Below are 26,773 nucleotides of genomic sequence, written 5' to 3'. Positions count from 1 at the left end.
GTCATCATCCGGGTCTAAAACTGAGATGGAACCCTTTTCCTTGTCTTCTTGAACGTTTGAGGGCAAAATCGGAAATAAGTTTCCACTCGTTGGAATTTGGGGGACTGATAGCAAATCTGCGATAAAAAAGTCACTTCCGACGCTGTCCGTTCTCGGTCGATCCCGCTTTTGATAATAGAACCGATTCAACAAGTCGATAACCTTTTCGAGAAACGTTTGCAAATTGCGCCTTTTTACCTCGTCTACGTACTGTATCAATCTCCCCATCCTAACCCCTAAATGTAATAGCGTTGACTGACCACGTGGTGAACATGTTTTCGCGCCAACTAAGCTATCGATCAATCCGTTATACTTCTCAACACAAAAGGCATAATCTACTTCTGGATCTAGTTCGTACCTAAACTGAAATCTGAAATCTACATCACGCTCTCGCTTGAGAGCTTCTCTGAGATTACCGCGCTTACGCACCATTTGCGCACCTTCTTCGCAAACGATACCTCTGATATGTAACTCATAATCGAGTTCTTTTTCGTTCAAAAAATCCACTCGAAGGTCACCGAAATGTGCCTCCAAATCATCTAGGTTTGCAATCATATTACTACCACCAGTTGCCATTATCATACAACTTTCCTATATAAAAGAACCTAAAAATTTGATAGTGTGATCTAGAAACGCACCGAAGTGTCTAAAAATCGTGCCACTTTGCGATAAACAACTCTAACCAGAGATAAAAGAATGAGAAGAGCAATCGTATCGTACCGCGTGCTTTATATTCTTTTTGAGAATCGTATCACTCGAGAACAATGGTTTCTGGCTTGCTATTCGATAGCCGATTTTTTTGCCGCTTTGCACTAGATCAAACGGACTTTTCCACCACTTAGAAATTTGCAAATCGAAATAATAAAACCAATCAGATCACGAAGAACTATTAAAGAGGAATCGTGAGTTTCCCCAAGCACGTGGAATTGTGTGGTGAAGCCACACAATTTGATATTTACGAGGATCGCCAATTCCAGAAAAGAAATTTCAGGTTGAGATAACATCATAGGTCTGTTACGGTGAGTATTCCTAAGCACGTGTGCCGACCCTGAGAGGCAAAATCAAAGAGGTGAGCTGGCCTAGGGCGAACGGACGTCGGGCCCCACGTTGGGCGCCAATTGTTACTTCCAATGACGCCCACGCGTCTGTGGCATGGGCGTCCGTTCGCCCTAGGCCAGCTCACCTCTTTGATTTTGCCTCTCAGGGTCGGCACACGTGCTTAGGAATACTCACCGTAACAGACCTATGATGTTATCTCAACCTGAAATTTCTTTTCTTTCGATGTTTGCAAAGAACTAAAGGCAACTTTTGATTCTCACCCAACAAAACTAGGAATCTAATTTAATTTTCAAAATTTTCTTTAATTGTGGCTCAAAACTTCTACAGGCACTCAATTTATGGCAATGTATCAAAGGTAGGAACTCACTCTCTCTGCTCCGATGATGCGGGATCTGGCGTCGTCGTCGAGGTCGAGGCGTCCACGTGCCGCCCAACCGCCCTATGCTTGCAGGTACGCAGGATCGCAGGATCGCTTCACCCTTAACGGGCCTGGCACTTTCTCACGGGTCGTGTGTTGATGGACGACCGATTGGTTCTTGGGAGCGGAAACACTATGTTCGGCACTTTTCACTGAGAGGGATTCTGTCTAACTCGCGGACTACGACACCTTGCCTATCCGGCCAACTAGCTTTACAACGCGCACACGTGTCGATTTAGACTTTTGAACCGGCAGGCGACCTCTCACAGGGGAACTGGCCTCTCGTTAGCGATTAGGAGGTCCAGTATGCCACTATGTGGCCACTAAAAGCACTAACACCACTTTTAATGTCCTCGCGAGTCAGAACTGATTTACTATTTGGCACAATTACCAGGTGATACGTTCACCAGACGTTATATTACTCCCCAAACTATGGGTTTTTCGTACACTTGCCGAACACTTTATAATAAAACTCGATGCGCTATCTTGGCTTCCCAGGATCGAAAAAAAAAGAGCGGCCGATGGGTGTGGGCCACTTATATACCCTCAGGGTAAATTCTTGGAGCATCGGATGATCATCGCGCGTTTTCACACCTACTTCATTCCACGAAAGGTGTGGTGGTATAGCACCTGATATATCTTCCACAGATACTCCCGCGGTTCGAGCAGTTGGATGATATTTGTGAGTTGAGCAGTTTAGCCTATCTGCCTGGGTAATTTAATTTCGAAATGCCCTATCGGTCCATAGTATTCTACTACTTCATTTCTACTTGAAATTAGGGTGATTCAAAATAGTTTTTTTTTTTAATTTTATATAATACAAATTTAGTTCTTGCATATTATTTACATTTACTTACATTTTGTTTCTATTCAATGGCAAAACTAACATCAAAAAAGAGAAATTTGTGTTGGAACAATTGTCAAATGTTACAAGTATCGGAAATTTGACATAAGATTGGTCCTTCTCTTATCGATTGCACTCCACATTTGAGGGAAGATGTATGTGAAAATTTAAAGAAATAGGGGATATCGGGGTTATTTGAAGATATTTCAATTTTTAGGGCTGTGCGGTGAGCCAAACCAAAAAGGTGAAAAAGAGAGAGAGCGGGGTAACACGGGCCCGGTACACTAATTTCCAGCCTCGTGTGGCGAATGACGCCCTCCTTATCTGAAACTGTAGAGATTTTTGCAGTTTGTGTCAAAATTTCATTCGAATCCATCCACTCCGAGCAGAGATATTGAATTTATTCGCGTTTTATACTTATTTTTTCCCATTGTGCGCTGTTTACGCTTGAACCGAAATAGGAAAGCCTCACTGTAGAATATTGGTAGCAACTTCATTGGAATTGTCAGCATAATTGCAGTAGTGCAGATTTGGCGCGAATCTCCGTATATCCATGTATGCTTGTATGTAAATTGCCTTGTTTCTACGTTCCTTTGTTGCATTCACTGTAATGTCTATAAAATCACCATAGCCGATAAAATCCAGTTAATAGTCCTTTAGACTCGTACTATAAGTGACTCACAGTAAGAATGCGCGCGCGGTTCACATAAACTCCATTTGTATAATAGTAATAGTGTAATAGTTGAATCATAATATATTAGTTAAATTAGATATAGTATCAGTTGTTCCAGTTAAGTACAATAAATTACAGTAGTAATGCAAATTGGCGATGCTGACTCTTATCAAAAGAAACGCAAGAATATTCACTCGACTGTGATCAACCAACAGAGGCTCTTATGTGCGACAACATAAGATGGTCCTTCGAGTCGGATAGGATCATCGCCGGGTGTTTACCGGCCGTCTCGTTCGTCGGAATTCGTTCGGCCGTTTTGGCGAAACCAGAAGATTCGCCCAAACAACAAGTTCAGTGAAATTGTGTTCTGAAACTTGTCAAAAATGAATCTTAATAAAGTGTGAAGAAAAGAGTTCATTTTAATCATGTCCGTGTAACTGAATTATCAGTTTACCATTTTGTTCGTAAAATCATGCGCCATCTTTGCAACAAGTGCACAAGTGAAACGGGCGAAAAACAAAACCGTTCGACTGCAGCTCTCGGTCGTGTGTGAAAGCTGTCAAAAATCGACAAAACAAAACCAGCAGAATTATCGATCGGTCCTTGCAACGTTGATTTGCATTTTTGTTGAAATTGTGACATTGTGAAGTGGAGTTTTTTGCATAATGGCTAAGGCCAAACCAATGTACGGATTTTCGTTGGAGAAAGTCATGGAAAACGGCACGGGTACGTTGGATATGCTCGTTACAACAATAAAGGTCATCGACATCAATCGCCAACTCGTCGACGAGGAGAAGGAGTTCAACGAATCCACGAAATGTGCGCGGAAGGAAAATCTAATCGAGTAGAGCTTGACAATCAATTCGAGCGCACCGAGGAGGCTTTGTGCTGGGTGCTCCTAAAGCGTAGAGGATTAGAGTGGGACATGAGTGACGACGAAGACACGGCAGCAGTAAGAAACTCTTCGAAGGAAGACAATCCAAACGGTGTGTGTGGTCCCCACGCGGCTGAGGAGTATGTACCACCAACAATCATTGCCGATGTCCAAAAAGTGAAAGCGACGGATCGAGGCAACCCCGAAGGCAAAAATTGGCTGTCATTTGTGCAATGGGCCCCACGTCCTCATCAACTGCGATCGATATCGACAAATACTGCCTAGTGAGCAGCTGCGGTTTGTCTAGAAGAAAGTGTTGTGCATCAATTGTTATGGATCAACCCACACTGGTGAAGATTGCCCATCAATCGGTAGATGTTTGAGCAGTGGCGCGACGAGTGGGTAGGACAGGTAGGACATGTCCTACCCACAAAAAAAAACGCTGGGTATGACAGTCCATGTATTGTCTTACCCATGATTTTATGAGAAACAAAAGATATAATTATGGTCTACAGACTATTTTCTCCTTAATATAATCGATAGCTTGGAACAAAACTTAGGTATAAAACTAATGAAAAAAAAATCGGCTGCATTGCTACTTAAACTTGATGTTTGTTTAGCAATTTCTTTAATAGATCCTCTATAGATTCTTTAAAAACAAATGTCCAATGACTTTCTTTAGCATAACTGAATAGATTGAATAAAGAATTATTCCTATGAAAAACGCCATTGCGAAAAAAAAATTTGTCTGCTGAAGGATATTATAAAATATTTGTCAAGAAATAACGCAGGAATAATCCATTTAGATATGGCATTAATGTAGGAAAGATGTAATATGTATCAGATTTTTTGACTTACTTTCACATTTCCTTCCAAGATTTACACCAATATTTTCGAATGATATTCCCTGCCTGGATTTATCTGGTGATTTCTCTTGGAATTAGGGGAATTAGGGGCATAATGAATACGTTAGGCCTGTATAACAGTGTACAACTTATCATATTATCAGTTGACTTACAATGTTAACTTGTTTCCTACGTCTTTCAATCATTTACAGCAGGTAGAATGTCTTTATTGTGATGAAATGATGAATTGTAAACAGTGTGTTTTTCGGGGCAGGCAGGAAAGGTACGGGGCGAAATGGACACCCATCGGGGCATAATGGACACCCCTGCATATTTTATGCTAATTCTTTGGCCACATTGAACAGTTAAGTAATTTGCCTAATGAAATCAATATCACAGATATAAAACTCCATCTCAGTTTACATAACATCAAAGCTAATTAAATAAACTTTAGGCTAAAATAATCGGATTGATTTTTTTCGAACTCCCTTAAACGCCTAACAGTATGCAATGCGCTTACATACACTCGTAATTTCCAGTGTTCATTTCGCCCCGAATCGAGTACCGTAAAACGGGGTATCTTTGATAATGCGGGTAACTTTGATAGTGCGACAGGCATTGTATAGGTTATCTTATAACTATGATTCCTTCAATCAGTTAAAAAAAGGCAAACGTGGATCAATTCTCTGCATATGAAAGTTCATCTTAGACGTATTTTCATTAAAACCTAGTTTACATACAACTTTTTGGACAAGAAATAAAATTGTTGATATTTTTGTCATTTGTCAACCCCTTCAAACAATCTGCTATAAGACTTCGTTACAACTATTTTTTCAATGAATGGACTCTTATTCTCGTTAGAATCATCATAGTAGATTCTGAATCTGGCCTTGAATCTCTTAACGAACTGTGTTTTTACGAAATGGAAGCAGTTTTGTAAATTGTGACAAAAATCTCCATACATTGATAAACGCCTAAAAGTATGCAATGCTCTTGTAATATTATGTTGATAAATCAGTGTTGTTCAAAATTTGTCAATAAAACATTAAAAAAAAACCAAAAAATAAGAGAACTGACCATGAATAGCATGTAATCATATGTTGATGTACCGTTATACATATATTTTTACAAAGATAATGATTTTTGATAGCTAAATTCACTGTGTTTTTCACTCAGTACTCCACAAACACATTTTTATATGTAGAATTCAGTAAAAATCAATGTTTTGATATAAAAATTCTATCTGATATATTCCACAAGGCTTCTTTCATCATGTTCATACTCCTAAGATTTCAATGTGTGATTATTTTTTATGATTTGATGTGTTTTTAAGGGCATTATCAAAGTTACCCCAAAATGAAAATGTGATTCCCGCTAATATGAAAAACTACAAGTCACCCAAATTTTTCAGATTATCGAATCTTTCAATTGCAATTGATGACTGATACCCCAGTACTTGTTTTAAAAATATAAAACTCGGGGAAATACTGTTACATTGAAAAATATTAAGAAAATTCGCTGAAAAACTATCAAAGTTACCCCATTTTACGGTACAACATTAAAATTGCTATTTGAATTAAATTCTGATCAAAAATAAAATATTTCATCCATTGCTAAATCTTCGTATACATGTAGATAAGGTAACAATTCACTTGCTTTTATGGCGGACACACTTCAAAACTCATAATACTACCTGTAAGTTCTCCATAGATCTACCAAGACTTTTCACAGGAGTAGCACACAAAAATAAGCTGCTATACGGACGTCTTCCGGTTATGGCTAGAATAATTACGCCAAAAAATTACATTAATCTTCTTTACCCTCTAAGAAATACGAGCTTCTAGGACAGTCAATGATTGTCATCTGTGCTTAGGGCACAGTTAAGTGTCACTGTTCCAATGTTCACGATGTATCAATTTCCAAGGTTAATGCCGTTCGATACTTGCAGAGATCGACCAATTGAGGACGCTGACTATCCTGGAACTGCCAACAGCACAGCCAACATGTCGTACTGCAGCCAGAAGTTCACCACATTGCGAATCATCTAGTACCGATGTCCATACAAAAATTTTAAAATTTGTATGAAGCGTAGACTTTGGCCAGACCCCCCCCCCTCCCCCCAAAAAGTCTACGTGGTTTATGAACGGCCCCTAACTTCAAGTGGGACCAGTCTGTAGGATCTTCGATACCAGTCCGATAAGTCCCAAACTACCAAGATGTCATCTCACGTACCGAGAAGTAGCCGTTGTGACACCCGGGCCATGTTACCAGATCGGATGATAAGCGAAATGCCATCCGCAACGAAGGGATACTGAAGTGAATCTACCGGCTTAGCAGCATGCAGATCCATTCGTCATACGTTGACATTATTCCACATTAGTTCTAAGAAGTGAACGTTTAACAATAGCTACATGGGTTTTTATACCCGCTAGTAAGAGGTCAAACTTAGGAATATGTCAGCAGTTACACATCAGTCAGTAGTCAGTACAGCTAGCAATTTATATTTGAAAGTGTTCAGCTTATAGACTTCCGTCTTTCAAGGGGGGCGGTATGTTTACGCTTAAATCGGAATAGGAAAGCCTCACTGTAGAATAATTGGTAGCAACTTCATAGCAATTGTCGGCATAATTGCAGCAATGTAGATTTGGCACGAATCTCCGTATATTCATGTATTCCTTTGTTACATTCACTGTAATATCTATAAAATCACCATAGCAGACAGAATCCAGTTAATAGTTATTTAGCCTCGTACTATATGTGACTCACAGTAATAACGCGCGCGCAATTCGCATAAACCCAATTTGTATCAATAGTTGAATCACAATATATCAGTTAAATTAGACATAGTATCAGTTGTTTCAGTTAAGTACAATAGGGGTACTCACTAAACAGATTAAAATGCTTAACAGCTTACGCGGTTTTTTTTTTTTAACTAGTTCGTTTATTTGGGGCTCAATCGCGTATAACGCTTTACGGAGCCGAGGATCTTTCTTTGTACTTAATAGTATACATTATACAGAGTAATAACTTTTTAATGATATCTGTTAGTAATGGGTGGAAGCCAGGGTACTCGTGGCAGCTCGAGGTTAGAAGGTCACATTTTGAGGGATGGACAGGGTAAGGATTGGGCCAAAGGTTTCACTGCTGCTCATCCGGGGGTGAATCGCATCTTGCTAGCGTATTCGGTGCCTTGTGGTGTTGGTACCAACTTGTTGTGGGACTTGGTTTTCCGGATGGCCAGGAGCAGCTTGGTAACACAAAGAGGACAAAACAGAGAAAAAAAAACTGGAGAAGAAAACACAAGCAAATTAAATTTTTATACCAGCAGAGCGAAGAAAGTCGAAAATACATCCCATGTATGTGACATCGCGGGTCCCCAACACATCTCTCACAAGAACAAAGGGTTGTCTACCTCGGGCCTCAAGGGTATCCAAAAGTAGCGCTCTGGAGGCGTCATTATCCGGGCATTGCCAAACTACGTGGTCGATGTCATCATAACCGGAACCGCACTTAGTACAAACATTGCTCAACGCGAGGTTAATCCTGTGTAAATGCGCGTCTAGCGAGTAATGGTTGGACATAAGTCTTGACATCACGCGAATGAAATTGCGACTTACATCCAGACCATACCACCACACTCGCAAAGAAACATTAGGAATAATGGAATGTAACCACCGTCCCAGCTGGCCATCTCGCCAATCATTTTGCCAACTTTGAAGAGAACTCTGGCGAACAAAATGGAAAAATTCATCATGTGAAATTCTTCTATCATAGATCTCACCTTCCTGTGCGCCCACCTTTGCGAGAGAGTCCGCCTTCTCATTGCCATAAATTGAGCAATGTGAGGGGACCCATACAAAGGTAATCTTGTATGATCTTTCGACCAGTGCACCCATCTGCTCCCTTATTTTTGTAAGAAAGTAAGATGAATGTTTTACAGGTTTCATCGACCGGAGTGCCTCAATCGAACTAAGGCTATCCGAGAAGATGAAGAAATGGTCTACGGGCATGTTGGAAATCATCCCCAAAGCGAAGTTGATTGCTGCCAGCTCAGCAACATAAACCGAACAAGGTTCCTGAAGTTTGCGGAAGGCGGTGAAATTTTCATTGAAAACACCGAAACCAGTGGATCCATTTATGCGAGACCCATCAGTGAAGAATCTCTTACAGGAATTGACATTTTGGTACTTTTCGTTAAAAATGCGAGGAATAGATATACATCGAAGTTGATCTGGTATTCCATGAATAGCTTGTTTCATGGACAGATCGTATTTAACAGAGGAACTGTCATTAGTGAAGTGTACACGGGGAGGATTATAACTTGGTAGGCTTATATCAGATGACATGTAGAACAGATAGATTCTCATGAATTTTGATTGAGTGTTCAGACTGAGCATTTCTTCGAAATTTTCAATGACAAGTGTGTTGCTCACTCCACACTTGATAAGTAACCTTAGCGAGAGCTCCCAGAATCGGTTCTGGAGAGGTTTCACCCCTGCCAGGACCTCAAGGCTCGCATTATGCGTTGAGTGCATACAGCCGAGAGCAATACGCAAACAACGGTATTGAATTCGTTCCAACTTTATTAGGTGGCAGTTTGCTGCTGAGTGGAAGCAGAAAGAGCCATACTCAATAACAGAGAGAATAGTCGTTTTGTAAAGTTTTATGAGGTCTTCCGGGTGAGCACCCCACCATGTTCCGGTAATTGTGCGTAGAAAATTGATCCTTTGTTGACATTTTTGCACCAAATACTTGATTTGGGTACCCCAAGTGCCTTTTGAATCAAACCAGACCCCAAGGTATTTCGAAGTCAAAGACTGGTCGATTTCTATTCCCAAAAGATTGAGTTTCAGTTGGGCTGGGTTCCGCTTTCTAGAAAACACAACCAATTGAGTTTTTTGCGGAGCAAACTCGATCCCTAAATCTCTTGCCCAGATTGACAGATTATTTAGAATTTTTTTTTTTGCAATGGTCTTTGCAACATTTCTGCATGTGGGCCTTTTAGAGAAACCACAGCATCATCTGCAAGTTGTCTTAGCGTGCATTGTCCTTCCAAGCAACTATCAATGTCTTTCACGTAAAAATTATAAAGCAAGGGACTTAAACATGAGCCTTGGGGTAGGCCCATGTAACTTATTCTGGAAGTTGTCAGTTGTCCGAGATTGAAGCTCATATGTTTTTCTGACAACAAATTATACAAGAAATTATTTAAAATTCCTGGAAGTCCACTATTGTGCAGTTTTTCTGACAATATTCCTATGGAAACTGAATCAAAAGCGCCCTTAATATCCAAGAAAACTGAAGCCAGTTGCTCCTTTTCCGCAAAGGCCAGTTGAATATCTGTTGAAAGCAACGCTAGACAATCGTTTGTTCCTTTGCCCTTGCGAAACCCGAACTGTGTATTTGAAAGCAAGTTATTCGATTCGACCCAATGATCGAGTCGTGATAGGATCATTTTTTCCAACAATTTCCTTAAACATGATAACATAGCAATTGGGCGGTATGAATTATGATCAGACGCTGGTTTACCAGGCTTTTGAATAGCTATTACTTTGACCTGTCTCCATTCATGCGGAACGATGTTGTTCTCCATGAATGAGTTGAACAGGTCCAGTAATCGTCTTTTCGCGATATCTGGGAGATTCTTTAGAAGATTGAACTTGATCATATCGCGTCCCGGAGCGGAATTGTTTGATGAAAGAAGAGCCATAGAAAGTTCCAGCATAGTGAAGGGTCTTTCCAGAGAACCGTCTCTTGGGGATGTTTCCCAAGAAATCGGTTGTGCTGGGACTGAGTCTGGGCAGACCTTTTTCGCAAAGCTGAATATCCAACGGTTGGAGTATTCGTCACTCTCATTAGAAGAAGAGCGGTTTCGCATGTTGCGAGCCACTCTCCAAAGCGTTGTCATTGAAGTTTCTCTTGAGAGACCCTCAATGAAGTGTCGCCAATAACTACGCTTCTTCGCTTTCAGCAGGTTTCTCAGCTGTCTTTCGAGCTTTGCGTACTCTTGATAAAGATCTGAGGTACCGTGCCTACGAAAAGTTTTGAAAGCATCAGATTTTTTAAGATACAACTGGGTGCAATCATCATCCCAACCTAGTGTGGCTGGTCTTCTTTTGAAGGTTGCACTTGGAACACGTCGTTTTTGTGATTCTAATGCACTCTTATATATCAGTTCAGACAGGAATCGATACTCATCCAAAGGTGGCAGGGGATTGAATGATTCGATGCCAAAAGATACCGCTTCTGCATACTTTTGCCAATCGATATTCCTTGTGAGGTCAAAAGGAACCTGAATTGGATGGTCTGACCTTTCGCTATTATGCTTTATGGTGGTTATAATGGGTAAGTGATCACTACCATGAGGATCCTCGATTACCTTCCACAAGCAATCGAATGATAGTGAGCTTGACCCCAGTGATAGGTCGAGACGACTTTCTTTGCCGTCAGATGCAATACGTGTCACTTCACCTGTATTTAAAATGTTCAAATTGAAATCGTCGCACAAATCATAGAAAATGGCCGCTCTATTATCGTCATATGGTTCGCCCCACCCTGTACCATGCGCGTTCATATCACCCAGAATTAAAACTGGATGTGATAGTGCAGAAACCGCATTCCAAAGATGACGGCGGTTAATTGAAATTCTTGGAGGAATGTAAACGGAAGCTACGCAAAGTTCTTTACCCTTTACGTTTATTTGGCAAGCGACGATTTCTACGCCAGGATGAGTCGCGATTGGAATTCTATAAAATGAGTAAGTCTTTTTGATCCCCAAAAGAACTCCCCCATAATGGTCATCTCTATCCTGGCGTATAATGTTAAAATCGTGGAAGTTGAGTTCATCTTCAGAAGAAAGCCATGTTTCACAAAGGGCAAAAATATCACAATCAGAGTTGTGAATCAAAAACTTAAACAGGTCTAATTTAGGTTTCAGACTATGACAGTTCCACTGTAGCACAGTGATCATATCTTGTACCTCACTTGATGAATTATCCATCGAAAGATATGATCGCAGCAAGGAGGGGCCATGATTGTGTCAGATTCCGAAAATATTCTTCTACTGTAGGTATAAACATATCAATAATGCCTCTTAATGTTTCTGGAAGGCTGAGGGCATTATATAAGCGATCCACGAGAACCCTAAAAGTAAACAGTCCTCGCTTGGGTCTAGGAGGCTTGCTTGAACTGCGAGGAACTTTGGTAGCTTTTTTCTTGCTACCTTGTCGATTATTTCTCTTTGAAGTGTATTTAACAGGCGGAGACGGGGGTGACAGGTTCTTGCTACAACATGGAGCTGAAGCTAGAGGAACCTGATTCTTCGGAGTTTTTAAGTTTACCCCGTCTCCTTTATCATTAGGCAAACTTTTGAGGGAAGACTTTAAAAAGACCTTTCGGCGCAATCCCGGGGAAGATGATGACTTCCTTTTTCCAGGTGCGTGTACCTCCGAAAGAGATCCACCCTCATCAGTTTCGCCATCGTCCTGATCATCGGAAGACAACTCCTGATAGGGATTTTCAACTGGGACAGCTGATTCAGACACGGAATCTGGTGTTTTAAAAGATTTCACCATCTCCGCATATGTCTGTTTGGAGCGCTTTATGATAGAGCGACTCTCATTTCGAATGCGTCTTTTGTAAGCCGGGCAAACTTGCAAGTCGTGTGGATCTCCGCCACAGTAGCTACATTTTTCCGCTTCCTGTGTGCAAGAGTCCTCCAAGTGAGCTTGGTTGCATTTGCCACAACGGGGCTTGTTGTCGCAAAAGCTATCACTGTGACCAAACTGCTTGCATTTGGTACAATTAAAAACCTTCGGCCTAAAAAGATGCACTGGGTAAAAACCACCATCAATTACAACAAATTCCGGGAGGACGGAACCTGGAAAAGTCACTCGAAAAAACGCTGAAGGCGAGTACACCTTTTTATTTCCTTCCATGGAAACCTTAGATAAGCGTTTACAGTCTAGGATAGCCACATCAGGAATTGACCTATTTTTGAATCGACCAAAGCCGGTCTTGATGTCCTCACATGTCAGCATTTCGTCGAGGATCTTCCCCTCCACCTCCACTTCTCGTGCTGGCACATAGACCGCGTATTCAACAGTAAACGCTTCGTGTTGAGCAATTTCATTTGCTGCTTTGTAGCTAGGTGCGGTAACACGCAGCTTGGATGCTTTCACTTGGTGAATAACGGTCCCAGGATACTTACGCGTCAGCTCTCGAGAAATCGAAAGCATATTCAATGGTTTGCATTTGCGCCGGAAATAGACAACCCAAGGTCCAGGCGAAGATGGCTGATAAAACCGCGTACGAGCAATGATATCATTGGGAGGCGTTTCGCCTCCAATCGAATCGTCCATGTGGAAACAAATTTATGGAAAATAACTCAAAAGTGCAAAAGAGGAAGAGAAAAACCTTAAAGTATTTACAGTGCACTTTCTTCCTTAGGACGACAACTGTTTGGTTTGTAAACCAAACAATGTTAATAATATATAGAAAAAAAATAAAGCAAAAAAAAAAAAAAAAAAAACTTGTACTAATAATATACGAATTCAATTCTTATGTTTATTTTAGCGCACCCTGTAGGATGCAAAAAAAAAACGGTATTGAAAAAAAGAAAAAATAACTAATAAAAAAAAACAAAAAAAAATGTTCTGTTATTTACAGTTTGTACACCCTTACCCGTATACAGTAGTTTGGGAACCACTGTTATGGATGTCAAAAAAAAGCACGTGGTCGAATGTGGACTGGGGATACAATAGACAAAAGCGATCAAAACAAATTGGGCGGACAAAAGAGTGTATCGAAAGAGTGATACTTATCTGACCGGAGCAGGTAGATATTTATCACAGGCAGGCAGATGGTAAAGCTGTCCGTCGCGTCTGCCTTCGCACCCGTCGCCGCCGTCCTCTTTGTTGACGGAGGGGCTGATGATGGCGATAATGATGACTTTTGGATGCGATTATTCGTTGACCTTGATGTACGATGATGCAAGCACCTCGCTTCCGCGTTGCGCTGGATACCACCTTGCGACACTACACTTCGCACAAGCAGGAGAACGCACGATATAAAAAACCTTCCGCAATTGCGGGGGAAAAAACTCTACTTCTACGAGGTCTATCGCGTGGTGAGATACGGAGCACACGTCCGACTCGTCCGAATGCACAACAGGGAATGTGCTTACGCGGTTAAGAGCAAGTTTACCGGGGGCTACTATCTGGGTGAGTAAAATGATTGCCCACAGAGTTGTCATTTAAGTTTAGTTACTCATTTCCACACCGGTCGCTACTATATTTAGTTACCGGATTGCGTACCGGTCGTTGCCAAATACTGTTGCGGAATAAACAAAATATTTTGGAAACCTATTTTGGAAGAATGTCTTCTGGGATTCTCCATGGATTCCCTCTGATATACTAGCATGAATTTCCTCGAGTATCCTCGAGCAATACGTACTAAGATTTCCCCAGGAATCTCTTCCGGGATTTTACCTAAAATTTCTACTGGGACTTCTCATTCTTTTCGGGATTCCTCCTTGAATTTCTCCGGGGATTCCTCCAAAAGTTCCTCCGGGGATTCATTCAGGAATTCCTCTAGGGTTTCTACCAGGAATTCCTTCGGGGATTACTCACGGAATTCTTCCGGGGATTCCTCTAGCAATTCCTCCGATGATTCCTCAAGGAATTCCTCCGAGGATCCTTCCAAGAATTCCTCCGGGGATTCCCCAAAAATTCTTCCGGGGATTCCTCCAAGAATTTCTCCGGGGATTCCCCGAGGAATTCCTCCGGGGATTCCCTCAAGAGTTCCGCCGGGAATTCCTCCGAGGGTTCCTCCGGAAATTCCTCCGAGGATTCCTCTGGGAATTCCTCCGAGGATTCCTCCGGGAATTCCTCCGAAGATTCCTCCGAGGATTCCTCCGGGAATTCCTCCGAGGATTCCTCCGGGAATTCCTCCGAGGATTCCGCCGGGAATTCCTCTGAGGATTCCTCCAGGAATTTCAATGAGGATTCCTCCGAGGATTCTTCCAGGAATTCCTCCGAGGACTCCCGGGAATTTTTCCAAGAATTTCTCCAGGAATTCCTTTAGGAGTTCCTCCAGAAATTCCTCCGGGGGTTCATTCAGAGTTTTATTCGGATGTTTCTTCAGGAAATTCCTCCGTGGGTTTTTTTTTTCAGGAATTCCTCCGGGGATTCCTTCCGGCTATTCCCCGAGGATTGCTCCAGGCATTTCTCCAGGGAATCCTCACGGAAATTCCTCCGGAAATTCACCTGAGAAATTTTTGGATGAATTTCTAGGGGAATCTTCGAAGGAATTCTCCACAGAAATTTTATATGAAATTCCCGGAGGAACTTCCGGATTAATCCCCGGTGTTGTAGCCGAGAATATTCACGGGGTAATTTCGGTTATTTCACGGTAGAAACGCGCTTTTACTCGGATTAGAAATTCACTTCTGTATTACGTCCATCTTAGGTTTTACATAACTGGTCAGTACAACAGTACAGTCAAGGTAAGAGAAGTAAAAACATCGAAGTAGTTGTGTATAGAAAATAATGACACGGAGAGAAAATCTAAAGTTATAACAGCTCTTCCCCCCTTAATAAGAATTTCATGTTACTATAAGTCCAACCTTCTTGGAGGCTTCGACACTCTATTCGAACGTCTAGGCGTTGGCTTCTGTTCAGATCGGCTTGGTTCACCTGTTACGTCCGGCCGGATAGGTACCTCTGGTACTCTCGCTGGTATCGGTGGTTGGTCATCAGGTATGGAAAAAGCAGGTGGTTTTTGTGGGGACTCCGCGTTTGTCCTTGTTGATGAAGCAGCACTTTGAGTGCCCACTGGCTCCGCAGTAGGCGATTGTTGGGGTGAATGCGACCGCAAGTTCCTTGGAGATGGTGGACGATCTACAAACGGCTCAGTGCGAAGGTTCTGTCCCACTTCACGAAGCTGGTCAATGTGGCGCTTCCAGATCCTGTTATCGTCGAGTTGTACGTTGTAATGCAGCTTACCTAGTTTCTCGACGACGTATCCATACTTCCATTTTTCGCTATCCAGAAAGTCACGAGCAGCAACTCTTCCTCCCTCCGGAATTGATCGAACCTTAGTGTCAACTTTATCCGAACACTCCGAGCTAGGCAGCATTAGATCGAGTCTGGATCGGATTTGGCGGTTGAACAACATCATAGATGGGGATTTGCCTGTAGTTGGGTGGATGGTTTTCCGGTAATTCAAGAGAATGTTGCAAAGCTCTTTGTGCATTCCCACTTTGTCGCAGCGAAGAGCTTTCATCTTATTCTTGAAGGTTTGGATGAATCTCTCCGCCTGCCCGTTGGTGGAGGGGTGGTATGGGGCACCCATTTTATGGAAAACGCCATTCAGCCTTAGAAACTTCTGAAACTCACCTGATGTAAACTGGACACCATGATCGCTAACCAGTACACATGGTATTCCGTACGTCGTGAAGAATTCCCTGCAGGCGTTGATTGTTGTTGCTGTAGTGATGTCTCGCAAGATTTTGACCACTGGCCATTTGGAATAGGCGTCGACGAACACGATGAAGTAGGTTCCCATGAAAGGTCCAGCGAAGTCTACATGCACTCTTTCGAATGGTTGCTTGGGAGGTTCCCAACAATGTGTTGTAACCTTAACCGGGTTCGGTCTCGTCGATTGGCAAGATGCGCAGTTTCTAACTAACTCCTCAATGTCCTTATCGATTCTTTCCCACCAAACATAGCCTCTGGCAAGCGATTTGAGACGTGTAGTACCGAAATGTGCCGAATGCAGCTCTGCGAGCACCTTGCTGCGAAGCTCGGGAGGTACGTACACCCGAATGCCCCGCATTATACAGCCTTGCTGTAGAGAAAACTCGTTCTGGTCCACTCCAAATCGCTCCTTACCGTCTACCATTTTGCCATTCTTCAGTCCTTGTAGTAGTATCTTAACCGAACTATCGATTGCAGTTGCTTTCGACAGCTCTTCAACTGTTAGCGGAAGAGTTTCGATGATACTTACTTCCAGCAAATCGCTTTCCTCGACAACGTTATCTGGTGTTTTGACATTCAGCGGAAGCCGAGAGAACGCGTCTGCGTTGTAGTGCTGCTTCGTTGGTCGAAATTTAATCGTATAGTTGAAGGACTGCAAGAACGTTGCATAATGCTGCATACGCAATGCAGACATTGTTGGCAAACCTTTCGCTTCAGAGAATATTTGTTTCACGGGTTCGTTGTCTGTATACAGCACAAATTTGCGGCCGTACAGATACTGGTAGAATTTTCGGATACCAAACACTATGGCGTATGCCTCACGGTCTACTTGTTTGTATCTGCGCTGCGTTTCATTGAGCGTTTGGGACGCATACTGAATCGGCCTTTCAGATCCGTCCGGAAAGATGTGACTGAGAACCGCGCCGACTCCATAAGGCGATGCATCGGTTGCCAGCACTAGCGGTAACTCTGGATTGTAATGTACTAGGAATCGATCCGACTGCATTTCCTTCTTCACATTTTGAAAAGCTTCATTACACACTTTGGACCACTTGAACGGCACGTCATTACGCAAGAGTTGATTGAGCGGAAAGATTGTCGTGCTTAATTGCGGAAAGAATCGTCCATAATAGTTCACTAGCCCAACAAACGATCGCACTTGGTCTTTGTTCTGAGGAACAGGCATATTCTGCACAGCATCAATTTTCTTCTGCACTTTGTGAATTCCACGGCGGTCAATAATGTATCCACAATACTCGATCTTTTCCTCAAAAAACTGGCACTTATCGAGATTCACACGCATTCCATATTCACTCAACCGTTTCAACACTTCAGCTAGTCGCTCTAGGTGCACTTTATCATTCGGCCCGGTGATGCGAATGTCATCAATAAACACTGTGACGCCCGGTATGCCACTGAGAATTTCCTCCATCAGGCGCTGCCAAATAGCCGGCGCCGAGCTTACGCCGTACATGAGTCTCGTTGGCTTGTACAGACCCATGTGCGTACTCAACGTGAGAACTTCCTGTTGGTCAGAGTCCACCTCCAGTTGAAGATACGCCTCCCAAGTAACCAAAAGTTCCGCTTCCCATGACAAAATGCACTTTCAAGTTCCGCGAAGTTCAGATAAAGTTCCGAACGGAACTTTCTGGCTGCTTAAGAGGCTAACGATGAGCCTTGCTGGAACTTCGGTCACAAGTTCCGGCAAGGCTAATTGTTAGCCTCTTAAGCAGCCAGAAAGTTCCATTCGGAACTTTATCTGAACTTCGCGGAACTTTAAAGCTGCTTAAGATGCTATGTCGGAACTTCGTCGGAACTTTCAAGTTCATAGAAGTTCAGTTCAGTAGCATTGTGTTTCAATGAAGATTAAATTTATTTCTTCTACAGAAAACAACTGTTTAAGCGTACACGAATAAAAGACAAATATTAATTTATCAAATCAATGAATACTAGGCTTGAGCAAAAAAAAAAATAACACCGCCCATCGGATTCGAACCGACAGCCGCTGCGTGAGAGCCCTACGCTCTACCACAGTACTACAGCTGCGATTGAGTGGACAGTAGGTAAAGTCTGATTTGAATCGATTCGCTGTCGGCAGCTAGTTTTGCACATTTGTACAGTAGTGAAGTTAGCTTGACTTTGTCAAGTGTCTTCAGCAGCGCAGCGGTAAGTCGGCAGGCTATCACGCAGGAGGATCCAGTTCAAATCTACATAGCAGCGACATATGTGAGAATATAATTATCAGTAGTAATTCCAGACGTGAATCACAAACCCCCACCAACAGGCTGTGATTCTGAATAACACATTTTTGTTTCTGCATGAATTTTGACAAAGTTCTGTCAGAAGCTGCTTAGAAGGCTATCCAGCGTGCTTATGTGAACTTTCAAGTTCCAAAATTACTTAAAAATGAAGCTGCTTAGAAGGCTAATGAGCGACCTCGAACAAGCTGCTTAGCTTATAAAGTACCCTTTTATCTGAACTTTTGGTTACTTGGGCTGAGACAAGTCGATTTTCGTGAATTTATCACCACCCGCGACATTTGCAAACAACTCCTCCACAGTTGGAAGAGGATGTTCATCAACGATCAACCTCGGATTTACTGTGATTTTGTAATCACCACAAAGACGCACTTTATTGTTCAGCTTCATTACCGGCACCACCGGCGTAGCCCACGAACTATGGTTAACTTTCACAAGCACTCCATCCCTTACCATCTGCTCGATTTCCTGCTCGACAGCTTGCTTGATCGAAAACGGTACCGGTCTAGCTTTCAAGTAAACCGGTTGAGCGTCTGGTTTCAAACGCAGCTTTGCTGTTAACCCTTTAACTTTTCCCATTGCACCATCACACACACTGTTGTATCGCGAAATCAGCTCCTTCACCGCTTCTGACGTATTCTTCACCGGACTGATTTCCGAAACGGTATGCACTTCTTCATAGAATCTTCGCAAATCAATGTGCAACGCTTTCATCCAACCTCGCCCCAGGAGTGGATGCTTCTTGGTTTCCGCAACATACAGCATTAAACGGTAGGTATTCTCAGCATACTTCACGGACACAGCGCATCTTCCGAGCAATCGAATTGCATTACCACTATAGCTCACCAGCGATAGATCGGCTGGACTGAGCTGCACACTCGGAAAAAGCTTCTCTTTATCACTGACACTGATAACCGTAATAGGAGCGCCGCTGTCGATTTCAAAATTCACTGCAGCTTGATTCACGAACAGTTCAATCCAGAACTTATCCACACGGCATGACTCGACAGCGTTATCATAGAGTCCACAGATTTCATCGGTGTACAACAGATCACTTTTCTCAATGTCTTCTTCACTCGACTCGCCAGATTCTAGCTGATGAGTGTCGCTTCTCTCAGGAGCACGGTTCTTCTTTTGGCAAACCCTTTGTATATGGCCCACCAAACGACAGTAGTTGCAGACTGTTTTGATATGCACACACTTATTCGCGAAATGTCCGACACTACCACATCGATAACAAGCACTCCTCTTTGCATCACCGATGGTAGAATTTGAACTTTTTCCCGCACTTTTCGCTTTGGCACTTTTGGTAGCTGGATGTTCCACGAAGTTCATTTCAGACTTGGCACGAGACTGGATTTCTTGTCCTCCTTTCGCAGATAGTTCCATTGACACAGCGAGCTCACGAGCTCTATCCAAGGTTAGACCATGAACCTCCAGCAGTCTTGCTTGAATGACCCGGTCCCGGAGACCGAATACGAACTGATTTCGAATCGCCGTTGGTAGATAATTTCCGAAATTGCATGTGATCGCAAGCTTTCTGAGCGCGATCAAATAATCGTCGATGGACTCGTCCATTCTCTCGTCTCCTTGTCTGCGGCACCAGAATCGGAAATTTTCAAGGATTTCCAACGGACGTGGATTGAAATGACTCTCGAGCAACTGAACGATGTCGTCGTAAGACTTGGTTTGCGGCTTCTCCGGAGCTAATCTGTCGGAGACTGTGTCATATGTCTCCCCTCCCATGTAGTGGAGCAGCATTGGAAGCTTTGCATGATCCGGAACGTTGAACAGCAAAAATGCACCTTCCAAACGTTCCACCCATCGCGACCATTTCATTTTATGGCGATCGAAAGGCTCAATGGTGAACGTGGAGTGCATGGCAATTGGAGCAACACAGCCGCAGCCGGCGGCGGAGGAGGCACCAGATTAGCAGCAGGATTTCGTCGATTTTCATCTCCAGCCGGCAAGCCTTCATTGTTCGACATCCTCGTCGCCAATATTTGTTGTAGCCGAGAATATTCACGGGGTAATTTCGGTTATTTCACGGTAGAAACGCGCTTTTACTCGGATTAGAAATTCACTTCTGTATTACGTCCATCTTAGGTTTTACATAACTGGTCAGTACAACAGTACAGTCAAGGTAAGAGAAGTAAAAACATCGAAGTAGTTGTGTATAGAAAATAATGACACGGAGAGAAAATCTAAAGTTATAACACCCGGATAAATTTTTGAGCAATCCTGGAGGATTTTCTGCAATAATCTCTGTAGGAATAACCGGAAGAATTGCTGGAGAAATTTCCGGAGGAATTCCTATACAAACTCTTGCAGGAATGCCAAAAGAAATTAAAGGAGGAGTTTATTAAGGAATCACAGGAGCAATTGCTACAGGAATCTCTGGAAGAATTCCTGGAGGAATCTCAAGAGAAATACCCGGTCCGATTTCTAGATTAATCTTCGGAGGGATGCCTGTAGAAATTTCCGAAGAAATTCCTGGAGGAACTCTTTGAGGTGATTATTGAGGAATCCAAGAAGAAAATGCTGTAGGGTTCCCCGGAGGAATTTTTGAAGAATTTTTGGAGAATCCCCCGGAGTTCCTGGAGAATTCCCCGGAGGAATTCCTAGATGAATGCCCGGAGGAATTCCTGGAGGAATGCCCGGAGGAATTCCTGGAGGAATGCCCGGAGGAATTCCTGGAGGAATTCCCGGAGGAATTCCTGTAGGAATTCCCGGAGGAATTCCTGGATGAATTATTGGAGGAATTATTGGAGGAATCCCTGGAGAAATCCTCGGAGGAATTTCTGGAGGAAACCCCGTAGGAATCCCTGGAGGAATTTTGGTCAGGATGGCCGTTTAACCTGTTCCGGGTGGACCAATGATCTACACAGTTCCTGAACCATTATTCACCGAAATCCCCTCGACGTGCAGAGCGAGATTTTCCGTTTCTCGCTCGCGCCCCGGGAGACATCCCACAGCAGTGGCACTCATTTCTTCCGGCTTCTCCTCCGGTGATTCTTTCGGTGGTCGTACTCTGCCCCGCTTTAACGGAGAGGCTTCCACCCCTCCTTCTCTATTGTGGTGTCGTGCTTCCTTCGTAGAGGCTGTCCCTTCCGTTTGGGAGTGATATTTTCTTTTGATTCGTCCAGCACTTCTCTCACCCGAACGCTGCGACGGGTACTCCTGGACATTTTCGCTTGTGATATTCGCAGCAGATTTTATCTAAGTGCAAGTGTTTACAAAATTTGTTGCTTAACACTGGTGCGTTTTGTTCGAAACAATCAAATAAAAACAATACAGCACTTTTGACATATATGAAATAGCAATCGTTTCCCGCGCAACTATCGGGCGCCTAAATTTGTGCGCCCGATGTTTCCCGAAAGCCTCGCTGCTATTTTACTAGCCCGGTTAGAAGCCCCCGATAAGGTATAGCGCTATGATACTGCGCTATGTAATTTAGTTTAGTCGCGCACCGGTAAAGGTGCTCTAAGTGAATCCCCCTAATAAATTACAGCAGTAATACAAATTGGCGATGCTGACTCTTATCAAAAGAAACGCAAGAATATCCACTCGACTGTGATCAACCAACAGACGCTCTTATGTACGACAACACATAGGATATAACTGAAATTTTCAAAAAAATTTTAGTGAAATTTGAAGTGTAATCGTTAGTGTAATTTTTTGCGAAATTCTTTTGGATCTCTGCTACAATCTCTGGAGAAGTTGCTGAATGATCACCATAAAGAATGAATACTCAACAAAAACTCGTTCTAACGCGACTGCTAGGGGAGGTTTACGCGACATCCAAAAAGATTTTTTCACATTACCCTGGTATCAAAAAAAAAAATTCCAATAAAAAATGCCAAAGAAAATTTAGAGGAAATTTATGATAAGTTTCTGATAAAATGTTTGTCTCAGTTTCCAATAGAAATTCCTATTCTAAAAATCTTTAGCGGAAACCCAGAACAAGCTTTTGACCAATTTTCCACAAATTTCTACTAATATTCCATTTCGTTAGAGTTCGCTATGGATTCATCCTCATGTAAGTAAGCAAATCTCTCAACTCAAAAAAATCCGACTGGAAATCTTCAAAATAATAATGTGTTCTCCGATTTAAGTATATTGTAAGCTGTCTAAGGAAAATCAAACTCAAGAGTTCAAAAGAATATTTCTATAATTTGAAAAGAAATCTTTTGATTCTTTTAAGAGCTTTGTAGAAAATTCTACAAAATGTATTCAAAAACTGTACAGAGAAAAAAATAACAAATTTAAAAGGGACTTCAGTTACCTACAATTTATAGAATTTTGGAGTTCCTCTAGAATTTAGTTGAAGATTTTTTTCAGGTTATCCGGTGATTTTTCTTAAGCACAACAAAAATAAACGCTAATAAATGTTGGAGGCAAATTTCAAAATTTAATAAATAGATGGACAAATATTTTTGGGTCTTCATTTAGCCTAGTGGTTAAGGCTATGGATCGCCAATCCGGAGACGGCGGGTTCAATTCCCGTTCCGGTCGGGAAAATTTTCTCGACTCCCTGGACATAGTGTATCATTGTACTTGCCTCACAATATACAAATTCATGCAATGGCAGGCAAAGAAAGCCCTTCAATTAATAACTGTGGAAGTGCTCAAAGAACACTAAGTTGAAGCGAGGCAGGCCAAGTCCCAGTGGGGACGTCGTGCCATAAAGAAGAAGAAGATGGACAAATATTTGCAGTCTTACTCAAAAATTTCACAACATATCACATATATCTTGCCAGTAGACAGTAATTCGAAATTCTTATGACAAAAATAAAACCAAGAGAAGTTTCTTGAACTACCGTCTACCCCCGTTGGTTTGAACGACACCTCATGCAAACCAACGGGGTTCATTTTTAGTTTGAACTTCTAGCAACCCTGTGGGCGACGGTAAAAAACACTGCTGGCAACATTATTTGATGTTTTGTTTTGATTCTGCGTTCCGTTTCACCTCGTTCCATTAGCAGAATGACGTTTGAACCATTTTTAGTTTGAACGATGTGCAGATTAGCGGGGGTCAAATTAAAAAGTTGTCAGGTTAGATGCGGTCAAACCAACGGGGGTAGACGGTACTTTTTTTTCGTGAAGTTGAATTTTGTGGGGGCCCCTGAAATGTACAATACAGTGTTGATTATATGGCCCATTAACTATCACGCGTCTCCTTCACCTTCCATCGCTACAGCGATGTTGTGAATGGTAATAAGGAAACCCCTGATACTTCACTACAAGCTTAAGCGGTAAAATCCACCGGGTCTAAACATACAATTTCCAGCACCAGCACTTTTTGAATTGGTTTATTCGGTTGTTTTGGTATCACGCAGGCCAAAATTCGGCATCTTCTAGTCAAACCCCAATTGCTTAGACAATACATTCCGTGCTTTTCCCTATATCAAATGATTCATCCATTGATGCTCAATCAGACATCTTATTTACACACATCCACAAAACGTATTGACCAATGAGATTATATCAAGTTGATTGCACTCAGCTCCTGCTATTACGTAGACTTTTTGTTACATGATACAGAACTTAACAAAGAGAGGCATCAATTTCTAATCACTGATTTTTTTTCCAAAAGACGCTTTTAAGTGTAGCGTAGTGTGGGGCAACAGGTTCGAGTAGGCTGCAGTTTTTAGCGCTCCTATTTTGATGTGATAGCATTTTAATGTATTTTTTTTTTCAATTCAAAAATTAATGAAAGTATATAAATTTGATGCCAAAAAATATATATATTTCACGGCGTGTGTATGGGAAAAGTATATAACAAAAAAATAGGCATCGTCAAATTTTTCGCTATTCAAAAATAGAGGCTTTCAGCTTTCATTTGCAGGGTCCCTCAAAAAAATCCACCGAGGGATCCCGAACAACTTTTTCAGAATACTGTTTTTCCCCATACAAAATGCGCGGTTCCAAATTAATCCCTATTTCTACTTAACAAACATACCCAATTTTTGTATGAAAAAGTTCCCCCGATGGAATATTTCGATGTTGTGCTTGAATGAAAGCTGGTAGCGTCAACTTTCACGTAGCGTAAAAATTAGCGATGCCCATTTTTTTGTAATAAATTTATTCTACCAGACACACCGTGTATTTAACTAATGTAAAGTTTATATCTTCTATGTTGGTCATTAAAAGGAAAGTGATGCGCACCTGGTAATTGATGCCCGTGACTATTACGCCGAGAACCTAGGATCGAATCCCACTCTCGAAATACTCACAAAAATGTGAGTTCTTCCTTCGGAAGGGAAGAAAGAAGGAAGGAGTTTCGAATTGAACTAGCCCCGGGCAAAAAAATCTCGTTAATACAGATAAAATAAAATAAATAAATTGAAAGAAAATGGCATATTATACAGATATAATTTGTTCAACAATCAACTTTGTTGACCCATTCTACTCTACGATACAATCGCTCACCTTCGAATGAACAGTCTGTCTGCTGCCAAATACACTTCAGTTATCAATCAGACCATCGAGATGGCAGACCACCGGGCAAACAAATCATCAAACGAATCTTCATCTGAAGTATGTGTGAACTCGCCGCGTGACTCGAGGCATATCTCAATCAAAAACTTGCTTTTTTCCAACAGCCTTCCAAATTAGACATCAACAGTTATGCAACGCGGAAAACATTTGTCCAGGGAATGCTGGATCTGGCACTGCTAACAGCCAACGCCGCACAGCTTAAGTACCTGCTAACCGTTGGAGAGGCTCATCCATTTTACACGTTTTTGATAGCTTTGGTTGTCACATCCATTTCCCTTCAGGTATGGTTTTATTCTATCATAATCAAAATCATTCAAGTTGAATGCTTTCTTCGATATCCAGGTACTGCAAGCTATCATAATTATAGTGCTAGGAACGCTACTCAATATCAACAAAGTCGAAGAACAACGAAGGTCAGACATCGTCAACAATATACTGATATGCTTTTCAGTGCTATCTGTCGTTATCAATATTATCATAAGTGCTTTTGATATGAAGAATCAAAGCGTGGAGAAAGGGTCGTAAAATAGTATGATCACAGGCAAACAGACGTAACGCTTACGGAAATTAAGGTACAATCATTCTACAATCCATCAATCGGCTGAAACTAACACAGTTTCTATGTTTTAAATTGTTATTCAAAAATAGTGTAAATAAAAGTGATTCATATGTGTAGCAACTTTGATAAAAGAATGTTTTATTCATAAGTAATTCACTCGCATGTCGTTCCTAACTCTTTGCTGATTTCTTTCAACGCGTATTTGAGTCCAGTCAATCTTCTCCGTCGCAGCAGTATATCGACCAGCTACTTAGTTACCTTCACTTAAGGAAGGCATTTTTCAGGGTGCCTGTAAACTCGCGTCCATTACACCGATTTTCAAGTCCGGAAACATTCACGTGGTTGATACTTACCGCAAATCTCCATTCCAACTGTTTGGGTAAAGTTTTGCAAGGTCTACTACATGGCTTGACATACCTAGTAGTTCAACCTGCAATATCTAAATTTCAGCATGGATTCGTGAAAAAACGGTCGACAATCGCGTACCGACTTTTCGAACTCTCTCGACAATATCCAACTTAATGGCATTCATCAGCACCGCTACTTACAGTATGCGATTCACAATCTACTATCCTACCTTTGCATAAGTACGTGCATTTTCTGAGACTTAAACAAGTTGAAAAGCTTATGCCAGGTGATCTTGTAGGTCCCCTGAGCATTTCAAAATACTTCCAAAATGGGCCAGAATGAAAATGATGTTCCCTACAAGTTGTACGAAACAACTCCTGCAGATTGGGAAGTCGGAGGTCCCACTGTTCGTCAAGGATCAATCAAATTCTATACAGATGGCTCAAAACTTCGAATAAAACGGGAGCAGGAATCTACGGCTATAAAATATGAATTACAGTGACAATGACACACTATCCTACGGTGTTTCAAGAAGAGATTCTTGCTATTTTGAAATGCGCAAATATCTGCCTTGAGAGAAAATACAAATATACAAATATTTGTATTTCCTCAGACAATCAAGCTGCACTAAAATCATTATGCGCTTACAACTGCACTTCAAAGCTTGTCTGGGAATGCATTCTTTCACTGTGCAGGTTATGCCAAGGGCAATCAGTAAAATTATACTGGGTTCCAGGTCACTGTGGCATTGAATGAAATAAAATGGCTGACGAGCTTGCTAAAAGTGGTTCCAATTTACAGTTTGATGGCCCAGAACCTTTCTGCGATATATCAAACTGTACAATAAAAATGGGCCTGAAATTCTGGGCTAAGCAGAG

At 41.9% G+C, this 26,773-nt stretch overlaps 3 protein-coding genes across 3 annotated transcripts; 1 reads left to right on the top strand and 2 right to left on the bottom strand.

The window, feature by feature from the left end:
- Positions 1 to 15,363: 15,363 nt before the first annotated feature.
- On the bottom strand, positions 15,364 to 17,730 carry LOC134290640 (uncharacterized protein K02A2.6-like). The gene has a single exon (XM_062857815.1). It carries the CDS (start codon positions 17,728 to 17,730, stop codon positions 15,364 to 15,366), a length of 2,367 nt encoding a protein of 788 aa, XP_062713799.1.
- A 985-nt stretch (positions 17,731 to 18,715) lies between these two features.
- Positions 18,716 to 20,368, bottom strand: LOC115264715 (uncharacterized protein K02A2.6-like). The gene has a single exon (XM_029868730.1). It carries the CDS (start codon positions 20,366 to 20,368, stop codon positions 18,716 to 18,718), a length of 1,653 nt encoding a protein of 550 aa, XP_029724590.1.
- Positions 20,369 to 24,868: 4,500 nt separating this feature from the next.
- On the top strand, positions 24,869 to 25,681 carry LOC109409112 (ninjurin-2-like). The gene is made up of 3 exons (XM_029874434.2): positions 24,869 to 25,027; positions 25,093 to 25,269; positions 25,331 to 25,681. Exons 1-3 carry the CDS (start codon positions 24,926 to 24,928, stop codon positions 25,511 to 25,513), a joined length of 462 nt encoding a protein of 153 aa, XP_029730294.2. The 5' UTR covers positions 24,869 to 24,925; the 3' UTR covers positions 25,514 to 25,681.
- Positions 25,682 to 26,773: the final 1,092 nt, after the last annotated feature.

Source organism: Aedes albopictus, chromosome 3 (genome assembly GCF_035046485.1).
Source record: "Aedes albopictus strain Foshan chromosome 3, AalbF5, whole genome shotgun sequence".
Taxonomy (NCBI): domain Eukaryota; kingdom Metazoa; phylum Arthropoda; class Insecta; order Diptera; family Culicidae; genus Aedes; species Aedes albopictus.
The sequence above is the reverse complement of the archived record's forward strand: the minus strand, read 5'-3'. Positions and strand labels throughout refer to the sequence as shown.